This window comes from Poecile atricapillus, chromosome 4 (genome assembly GCF_030490865.1).
Source record: "Poecile atricapillus isolate bPoeAtr1 chromosome 4, bPoeAtr1.hap1, whole genome shotgun sequence".
Classification (NCBI taxonomy): Eukaryota; Metazoa; Chordata; class Aves; order Passeriformes; family Paridae; genus Poecile; species Poecile atricapillus.
In genome coordinates this window covers 32252608-32263517 of record NC_081252.1, presented here as the reverse complement: position 1 = coordinate 32263517, position 10910 = coordinate 32252608, and the positions used below count along the sequence as shown (strand labels likewise).

Here is a 10910-nt window from a genome sequence, read left to right as displayed (position 1 = left end):
ATTAAGAAGCTTTCTGCATAATTATACTCCTCCTTGCCTCCAGTTCTTAACAACTTATGAAAGAAAATTAGTGTCTTGTAATAGACACTCAACCTTGCCAGAAGAAAAAAAAATTAAGTTATCTTTTCTTCTGTTTAAAATCTCATTTCTACAATTTTCCCTTCTCTAAAGACTTGTCTCTAAAATTTTACTTAAATAAGGCAAAATTAAATACTCTCAGTACAAAAATGCAAGAAAGTGAAAGAAAATGCTTTCAGACTTGAGGAGATTGGCACCAGTTTCAAATATGGTTGTCACACTGAGAGTCAATAGAGGACCTTTATTTTACTTCTCCCTATTTTCTCCGGGACAGAACACATGGCTGTGACTGAGTTCATATCACTGTCACAGAAAGGCAACTGAAATGAATGTTTACCCAAATGGTCTCATTCAGGCCATTTATTTGTGATCATGGAATTAACATTAAATATGTTGTAAAACAAATCAGTGTACGTTTTTTAGGGGACATCTATTCTCTTAGGTGGCATGATGACAGTACACACACGTTTAGTGCTTGTTGTGCAGGAGTTGTTCAGGAGAAAGCTGGTTTGGGCTACCAAGAGGTGGAACACTGAGCTCGTACTTGGTTCATGTTGTTCAGGCTTTTTTTTCTGAGCAAGAGCTCTGCATTTAACTGTTCAGACGAACTTACAAGATTCACAACCTAAGAAATAACTTCTAGCCTTGGTTTTACTTTCTTCACCTTCCGTGTTGTTGTGCTTTCTTCGCTTTCAGCTGGCACTTTTCCCTTTGAAAAATCACACCTTCAATAAACAAGGAAACCCACCCCAGCATAACTCTCCAGAATTTAATCCCTTTACAATCCTTCTCCCCAGGATGGCAAATCCAGCCACCATCCCACCAGTAACAAAGTAACAGAAAGACACCCTCATCTCAAATGGTTTACTAGGCAAAGCTGGGGCAGAAAGTTGGGAAAGCTAGGGAAGGAGATCAGGCAGAGAGAAGTATCCTACATGCTTCGCCAGCCGCAAAACCTTCTGATTAGGCGTCTTGCTTGAAACAGCCAAGCCAGAGGCCTTTGCATGAAATATGCTTTGTGTTGGTAATAACCACAACGGTGTGCACGGAATGAAAATCTGAAACTGCAATCAATTTGCAGAGGTCACCTGGAGGAGTAAGAATACATCAAGCAGATAATAAACTAACCTCCCTATGGTGCCATGTAGGCAGGGAACACTGTCAGCAAGAAAGAAAAACCATACTTGACAGGATTCAGAGGTTGACACACAGAGAAGAAAGGTGTGTGTGATGCCTATGTAAGTACCTATGTGGGACATCTCAAAACACTTCCAGACAACAGGTCTAACCCCGGCTCATACACAGAAGCACAGGCCATTTTACAAGTCCATACCCTAGATTTTAGGAAACTGCATAAAAACATTTGCAGAGCCAGACCCTGTGCAAAGCCAGCCTCTGGGCTCTGCAAAGCTAACCATTCTTATCGGTACTGCGTGCGTGTTTCCAACCTCCCTGCACTGCCCAAGACGCTCTGCAATCAAAGCACAGCCCGAACGAGCTGAAGTCAAGCGGGAAGGCCTGGGGAGTGCAGAAATCACAGCCGGCGCATCCCCCCCTCCGCCCCCAATTAACTGTGCTGCCCACCTGCATAGCCCTGATGGGAAACTTTCCCATCCCCGCCAGCGTGCTCCTGGGGAGGTTCCTGCAGCGCTCAGCGCCGCGTCCCCGCCCTGCCACCCCAGCCCTGAGTGTCCCCCGCAGCTGTCCCGCAGCGGTTCGGCCCAGCGGCGGTTCCATCCAGCGGCGGTTCCATCCCGCCCCGGTTCCGCCCCGCCCCGGTTCCGCCCCGCCCCGGTTCCGCCCCCCAGCGGTTCCTCCCCGCGCCCCCCGTTGGCTCCGCGTGCGCGGCCGTTGCGCCCCGGGCCGCCCTCGCTGTCGCCGCTCAGTTCGCGACATGGCGCGGCCGCTGGCGCTCCTGCTGCTGCTGCCGGTTCTGCTCGCCGGTACGGCGCTGCCGGGCGGGGCAGGGGAGGCGGTGCCGGGGGAGTGGGAGACGGGCCGGTACCGTGCCCCGGCCAGTCGCGGACCAGGGAAGGGGAAACGTGAAGCGGTGCCGTGCCCCGACTGGCTCAGCGGCGCAATCTAAGCCGGGCGCGGGGAACCGGCACAGGATGGTCCAGGTCGGGGCCGGGACAGCGGCCGGCCGGGGTGTCGGAGGAGCGGACAGAGACGGGCCGGGGAGTGCCGGGACGGGGCAGGCTCCGGTCGGTGACAGCCGGGGCTGATCCCGCGGAGGTCGGGGGGATCCGTGCGGGGCCAGGCGCCGTTAACGCTGCTCGCTCTCCATCCGCAGGGCTCCTCTCGTGTCCCGGAGCCATGGCCAGCTACCCGGTGAGTACCGCCCGCCCCGCCGCCCTCCCTGCCTCCAGCCAGGCTCCCCGCTGCCCCCGGGCCCTTCCAGGTCTGGGGGTCTGCTCCTGCCCTGGCTCTGGCCCCGAGCAGGGGTCTCTCCCCACAGCCGAGGGGCCCGGGAGGCTGCTGGCTCCGCAGCACACCAGCCTGGCGGTGCCTGTCTCTTACCATCTCCATCTGCATTGCCCTTCATGGGAACTCGCTGTCCGTGCGTCCCGCTGATGCTCAGAGGTCGGAAGGGCTGCGCTGTGGGGCACACGTATGTCCTGACACCACAGTGTCTCGGTTCTAGAAGACAGGTGTCTGCTAGGGAGGGCAGGAGCCTCCCTTGGAATGAAAAAATGTAGACCCCCCTCCCTCCGAATTATTGTAATTCTGAAATCAAGGGGCTTTCAGGCAGAGATCTGGGGATAGCAATAACAGTTCTTTACTAGTATTTATAACAAGGCAAACAAACAACAATAACTACAGCATCAACAAGAAAACAGAAACAGGGACCCCGTGACAGCTTTCTCGGCTGAGACGGGATGGAGGGGAAGTTTTGTTTTCACAAACCCCTCGGACGGGCAGTCCCGGTGCTCCTGCAGGGCTCTGTGGAACACTCAGCTGGAACAGCAGCGATGAGCTGAGATCCTGGGTTGGTGGATGAGGTGGATCAGCAGCTCCGCGGCGGTGCCTGGCACTGCCACACGTCCCGGCAGGACAGGGGGTGCGAGGCCACCAACGAAGAGGGGAGAAGGAGAAGAAGCAGCAGCTCCGTCTGGGTGATGGCGAAATTCCCTTCTCCCCACTGCAGCAGCTCTGCACCAACGTGTCCTTCTCCGAAGCTGAAGAAAGCCCGCCAAACTGTCCCCACCTTCCCCTTTTCCCTCCCCCCTTCCCCCCCTGGGCCCGGCCGAACTCTGTTTTTTTCTCAAGCACCCACGAAGTACCCGCAGTTAGGTTTTCCCCGAAACTAATGGGTAAAAATTCCACAGGCAAGCCAGAATTAAAAAAAAACACCTAACCCCCAACACACAGCTAAGCCGTGCCAGGCAGTAGGAGCCAAGCCTCAAGTGACAGATTCTCATAAGAGCATGAAAGATAATGTGGCACTTTAAAATGCTGTGCCAGCTCCCATTGGACTCCTCTGTGCATGACAGGATTCCCCAGAAGCTGAGCAGAAGCCTGTTTCAAATGGTGTAACTTCTTTTGTACCTGTCTTCCCTAGCCTGACTGCTCCAGGTATGCAAAGTATGCGTGTCCAAGGGACTACCATCCAGTTTGTGGCACTGATGGAGAGACCTATGGAAATGAGTGTGTTCTCTGCCTTGCTAACAGGTAGTCAATTCTGTCCTTCCCTTCCCTATACACAAGCAGAACATTCACCCTGACATTCCAGAAAACTGATGGATGATTTACTGGCTTGGGATCATTTGCACTGTTGCGCTGCAATTTCAGCAGTGTCCCTCCAGCCATGTAAAATCTGTGCAACAGATTTTATTGTGATACCTGTAAATGGGTTCGATTTGATTCAGTCAGCTGGATGTACTGAATATTTGTATTAGTAATTCCTGAGAAGGAGCATCTTGGAAGGAGGTTGCCTGTCATGTTCATACAATGTCATACTACCAATAAATATAATGCCAGACCCTCCCACACTTTCCATCGGAAAACATGAAAGATCCCACCCAAAATGCAGCTTTACATGTAAGATATTTATGTTCAAGATCCCATCTCCTGTACTTCCTTTCACAAGAAAGAGTAAGAATGCTAAATCTTAAAAGAAAATACTATTTTGCCTTCAGGTTGTCTAGAAATCAAGAAGACTGCCTGATATTTGAGAGAGGGTATCTTATTTAATAATTTAATAATTTTAAAAAACAAATTTAAAACAGAGAGAATCAAATGAGCATTATTACTCCCCATTACAATTGACTGGAAACCTTTATAGAGCAGTCTCTCAGTACAAACTGGGAAGAACTGTTGTGAATAGAATTATGATGGTAAAAGGCAATTTATATTAATGAAATGAAAGATCATCTGTTTCCAGCAGAAGGTATAAATGAGAGTAGCAGAATAGCAGCGTGGGGAACTTAAAAAATTGTGAGCCAACAGATCTCAAGAAAGGCAAGGCTGAAACAGATTTCTGACTTTGGGGCCGAGGAAGGATTAATTGTGACCAGATGATCTACAAAATTCAAATGGCCAAGATAAAAGAAACATAGGCCAAAATAAGGAAAGAGAAAAACATATCAAAGGACACTCAAGGTAATATTGTAAAGAAAGTGCTGAAGTGTGTCATGCAGATCTGCAGAATTTGGTAACACTTTCACCAGAGCACAGCACAAACAACCCAAGCAAGTGACAAACTGCAAAGAGAATTGGTAAACCTACAGTGAGTTAAAAAAAGAAAAGTAATCAAAATTCACACACAGTAGAATCTGTTAAAAGGGAATAGAAGAGGTTCTGGCATGTTATGTATTAGAAGCCTACCCATCTTTCCTGCCTCAAGTGATGTTGGAATAAGTTATTAAGTGATTGGCTTTGTACATAGCCAGAGGTAAAGAGGAATGTAAGCAAAGCAGATACAGATTTGTCAGAAATAATCCGATCAAATCCATGAGATTTAGTTTTTTGGCATGATAACTGGCCAAACAGAGTAGGAGGAAATAGAAGTATTGGTGCATGACATTAATAAGGCAGTTTACATTATCTCCACTTGACATTCACATAAGCAGACAAATAGTTATTCAGCTGAAATTGTTAAAGGATGAAGTCACAGAAGTTTGAAATGCTGTGGTTCAAAAGCAGTGATCAGCATTTTACATTTGAAAGATCTACTATATTTTATATAATAAAAATTGCAAAATGGCATGGATATGGTGATCCATGCAGGATAATATAAAAATTCCCAGGGATCTGGAGAAATGGAGTACAGTAAAAGACGAAGAGAAGTGCTGAGTATTGCCTTTAGAGAGTGCAAATCCATATTACGGGGATAGAGACAGGAGAGTATCTCATGACCTAAACAGTATCTTTGATCCTTTCAGAGCAGAAAGATGGGCTTTGAGATCCAGCCTTACATTTCTAGGATGCTTCATTTTTTTAGGCATGATCCCTCAGTTCCAGACAGATGCATGGCAGATTGCTGAATACAGCATTGCAGACAGAACAAAGGGTTCTCCAGTCACATCTGCTACTAATTTCAACTCCTTAAGTAATTCCTTCAGTAATTAGTGATGGGGCTTATGTCTTTTTAGTATAAGATGTAAAAGTACATGTTTTGTGTGATACATGGGGTTAAATCCAATTATACACAAAAGATAGAATTTTCTCATAACCATCTTTTTTTGCTGTCTTCTTACATGCTCAGAAACATGTATTTTGGTCTGAAGAGACACAGGGTGGTTAGATACTCTCCTGATGGTTTTTCTTTTATAGTTGACTATTAGTTGAGTATTAGGGGCCCTTCTAGTTCAGTCTGGAGTTGTTGTTCTAAATTGTTTGACTTGGCATGAACACAACACAGATAAAACATTTTGCTTAATTGGAGGAATTTCAGCTTTGAAAAACAGTCCATAGTCATCAGAAAGGGTCATTCAACTCCAAGTAATCTAAGGTACAGTCTGTCACACTTCTTAGGAGGACAGAACAAAGGGATTTTTCTGCCCTATTTAGCAAGCTGCATGACCAGTCGCTGAAATAGTGTAATGTGGCCATATAGAAACAGATATCAGGATGCATCTGGTACTAAATTACAAAACAGTCACTTCTCAATTAACTTGGGGTGATTCTCAGTTGCCATCTTGCATGTTTGTTCTAGCCCATATTTAACCCCATGAAGGGACTTACTGGAGGGAGTTATACTTCCTGATAGCCAAGACAGGTCTGTCCATGTGCTCTTTTAGCCATGAGGGACTGTGTGGGCACCTGGGGAGCCCTGTGTGAATGGAGTGCTGCAGAAGAGGTTGCTGCAGTTGATCCATGATAACATGAGACAACTGGAGCAAAGGTGCGGCACAAACCCTCCCCATCCTGGTTGTGCAGTGAAGACCCTTAACTGTAAGACCAAAGCTGGTATTCCTCCCTACTTTTTTTTTTTTTTTTCCTTTTAAAGCTTAGATTTATTCTGTTCTTAAGTGGGTGCTCAAATGTGAATCCCAGGTCTCTTCCACACTCAGTGTCCAGTAGCAATGACAACATCTCATCTTAGTTTAAACCTAGTCTGACAGCAACACGCACTCTTTGGAAATAGATGCAGCGGCTTGAGCTGTCTCTGCAGGGTTTAGTGTGAGAGCTGTCCTTCAGCCAGAACTTCTCCTTACCTCCTTACTGGTGTTTTACATCCCCTGGCCTGTCCCGTTACGGACTTTTGGGTTAAGTTCTTTTTCCCTTTGAACTGAAGATTGACGAGAGGGAGGCAGTTTTCTCTTGTTCGGTCTCAGTTGTTTATTCTTTTCTTAGCAGCATTACAAGGTACAAGAAGCTATGTGCACTATGATAGAAAAGGGGTAAAATGGCTAACAAAGATCCTCTTCAAGGTCTTTTATATGTCCATTTACCCAACTAACAGATGCCAACTAAATTATTTTTCTTAGTGACCCAATGACCCAACACCTGTGTGCTGCACTGCGGCATTTTTTACCCAATCACTTACTACCACCCAAAAACCCCTAGAAGAAGAACATGAAGAAGAAAGAAGAAGGACAAGAGACAACACCCTAAATCCTCCATCTTGTCTCCTGTTCTCTAAACTACTTTTTCACCCAGTGATTTAAGAAACTTTCTAACCTACACACTTACACATTTTCTATCTAACTTGAACCTTTGTTTTCATGTATCACCATGAAAACATGCTCATGAATTTCATGTTATATGAAATTCAGTGTTTCTTTGGATCGTAGAACTAAGTATTAGAAACAAGGGCACACACTGTGTATCTCAGACTCCCAACACTGGGCTTGATTTTGCCTTCCATATTCCTGATCTGCTCCACTAATTTCTGGCTAAAAGATCCCTGATAGAACTATCAGTACAGATTAACCCTGCTTCTGGGTAAACATAAGTCTCTTGAATTTCATGAGGAGTAAACCAGCTCGATTCTATTAAGATAAGGAAACAAACTGATAATCCGGAACAATTTGCATTCTATTACTTTCTTCTTCTGTCTGTATTTGCCTGGCAAATTGAGTTTTGTAAATGCACCCCAAAATACTGTGTACAGGACTTGTAAAGAAAACCAAATCAGTGTTCCCAAACTAAGGAGTACTTGGCTGAAATTTCCTTAAAGAAGATTCCACCATTCAGAGAACCACACACATTCAAAATTTAGTGAAGCCTCAGATGCAGAGGTGCATCAGGATGCACCCCTTCCCACTGAATTCCCATGTGAAAGGGGGAAATATTGTAAGCATTAGAACTGGTTTGTACCAGTTTAACGAAGTTTAACTTTTATTAGTGCTTTGTAGTGGACATATTAGTTCTCATGGTGAGATCTGTCATGTGGTTTGACAGTTCTCAGACTTGTGGATGGCTTTATTGGGTTTTTATAGGTAACAAAGCCTGTGGTAAGTTACTCACTCTGTGTATGTGATTCATAAACTTTTGCATCATGGTTACTTTGTGGTAATGTTTTTACAGTAAGTGATGCAATTAATGCATCACTGAATTTAATTGAACCCACAGAAAGACATGAGGGAGTCCACTTTATAAAATCTGCCTGTAAAATTCAAGTAGTGTTCCTCTTCTAATGTATTTTTCTTCTGTTTGCAGAGAAGATAACACAAATATACAAATTCTCCGAAGGGGACATTGCTGATATGAGAGATGGCCACTTGTCAAGAAAATAAGAGGGTCACAGACAATCCAAATGGAAGCAATGCCTTAATTGTACCTTTTATGTAGCCTTAATAAACAAGCTTGCATATTTAAAGTATGTTTACTATATTAAAACCAGTGGTTGTAAACATATCCACAGTACAGTTATAACCTGAACCCTGATTTATTTTCTTACTAAAGATGGAAAGAGGTGTCCTGACTCTGTAGCAGTAGGTCAGTTGTCCAGAGAAGGGATTGAGTGTACCAAGGAAGGAAATTAATGGGTGCCAAGTGCCATTCCCACAGCCCTTCCTGGAATCAAAGAGGCCCCAGCACCTCTGTCAAAGGCAGTGCTCTTTGATTCTGGGATATTCCGAGCCCACAGGTGCCAGTGACCCCTGGAGAGCCACTGGAGGGGCTACCAAACTGGTGATGGTGACCTGACACATACCAAGCCTCTGCTCCCTACCTGCAGGTCCTGCTGGTACCAGTGACCTGGGCACCCTCTGCTCTTGCTGCAAGTCAGGGCTGTTTTGGAATGCTGGAGGCATGGGCAGGGGGCATGTATTGCCCTCCAGATCTCCATCCCTCTGGGCACTGCTCCTTGGGGCCGTGATGTCACCACCTGGCTGGCACCCATGAGCCACTTCCTGTGGCAAACATCAAAGCAACATTGGAAAGCTCAAGACTCCTGCGAAGGGGTGCACTCCAGAGTGATTCTGGTGGGCCTTCCTATAGGGAGGGCGTGCAAGAACTGGGGTTTGGTCCTCTCTTTGTTCTTGTCCTGGATATGAGCACATATCCTGGGTTTATTCCTTTCTGTTCCACTGAACACTCGTTCTTTGTGTGTTGATTGAAATTAACCGTGACTGGGTTGACCTGTGGTGCTTGGTAATACACAGGTGGCTTCTGCCTTTGATCTCGGCCAAGCAGCACCTGCTCTGCCCCTGGCCCCGGACCATGGCTTTGTCAGGCTTTGCTGGGCAGCAGCACTGCAGGCAGAGATGTACAGCATATTTCATGCCTGAGGAGCATTCTCAGGTCAGTGACTTCAGGTTTGAAAAACAATAATGTTTTTGCCTTACAGTTCCTTTAAAGGATCAAAACTATCCTTACCTTCCAGCACATGCCTGCTTTCATTTTCTTTGAGCAAAGGCTAATTGCTAATAGAGGAATGTCATGTGTGGCACAACTGGAGGGCTGGAATAACTTATGAACATAATAATAACAGATTCACAGCATAATTCAAAATACAGTGTCATAGAAGGATGTTATTGTAATATTTAGACATCAACAACCTTATGGCAAGCATTCCCATTAGCTTATTACACGTGTGTGAGGCTAACATGGAGTTATGCTAGCTGAATGGCATGATTGTGAATCAAGAAAGGATCTTTTTTTCTGTCTGAGCTCAGGTAGTTGAACAATATTTTGATTGATTAAGATTTTATGATGTTTTCTAGCTTCACAGGATCAGCACAGTCCTGGTCTCACTGGGAGGAGAATGTGCAGCCATCCATACAGATCAAAGGAAGGTCAGAAGATGTCTTACTGGCTTTTGCTAATGAAATGTGGAGATGAATGGATTTTTTTCCCCTGGTTGAGTTACAAGAAGAGCTTTTTTTTAACTGATTAAATTCCCAACTCTCCCTCCTGCAGAATTTTCATTGTTTTTAAATTTTCCCAGGAAACATGTTTTTAATAGCTGCCTGAACTCCACGTTCTGTTGCTCAGCAGGCACAGTGTGTGTGTGTTTTCTGAGACAGCTGGGCTCCAGCTCCCAGCTGTGGTAGTTTAGAAGTGCTCAGCCCCTTGCTTTAGGCACTCTTGGAAGGGTATGCAGGCTTTCCCCACCAGAGGTGTAACTGGTTAGTTACCTGCCCACTAGTATCTAGAGGAAAAGAGAAATCTCTCCTGGGTGACACAGGACCATGGGCAAGAGCAGAAAGGAAAGCCACGTCTGGATCCTATGTGAGACAGAATGAAGAGCTTGGATTTGTGGATTTTCAGTTTGCTCTCTAGGCGGCAGCATTTGTTTTCTTTTAAAGCTCATTTTGTATTTTCAATAGGGGTGTAGGAAAGGCTTTTTATTCATCATTGTCATTTGAATGCATAAATGTTCTGTTAGGAGCTGTTTGTTTTCAACTGTGCTGTTATTATTAGTGTCATTGACACACAGTCAATCTCATTTATTTGGCAAAGCTGACTTGCTTTTTCCTGATCATTGAATGCAAGTATGTTTCTTTGGAGGACACTCCGTGGTACACAATTTGGTAGAAGCGTTATTCTGTGGGCAGATGGCTCACAGATGAAGCTGTGGCATTCATTTTCATGTGTAGGATTGCACTGGCTTCTATCTTAGCCTTGTGATTTTCAAGCTGGTAATGTAGCAACTGCTTCATTTTCCAAACTCCAAGCATCTCTAGAAGTAGCATAGGTTTCTGGACAGGGAGTTCTTAGCTAGATAACCTAAGGAAAAAACCCAACTTTTCTCTGTGTTCATCTTTTTCATTGAGGAAAAATTAAACCTTTTAAGTGCTTCTTCCGTCAACTAGTGAGAAATTATACAAGAATTTGGTACATGTGTTTAATTTTACCTTTTAAGTTCTGAATATTTCTTCCTGACATTAGGTGGAAAAGCATTTAGAGTTGACCTAAAGCTGGTCCTACACAAGCTAGTC

The 10910-nt window shown here is 45.2% G+C and overlaps 1 protein-coding gene across 1 annotated transcript; it reads left to right on the top strand.

Moving 5' to 3' along the window:
* The first annotated feature begins 1860 nt into the window (after positions 1 to 1860).
* SPINK2 (serine peptidase inhibitor Kazal type 2) lies at positions 1861 to 8505 on the top strand. The gene is made up of 4 exons (XM_058838175.1): positions 1861 to 2021; positions 2372 to 2409; positions 3641 to 3750; positions 8185 to 8505. The coding sequence occupies exons 1-4, from the start codon at positions 1973 to 1975 to the stop codon at positions 8228 to 8230; spliced, it is 243 nt and encodes an 80-aa protein (XP_058694158.1). The 5' UTR covers positions 1861 to 1972; the 3' UTR covers positions 8231 to 8505.
* Positions 8506 to 10910: the final 2405 nt, after the last annotated feature.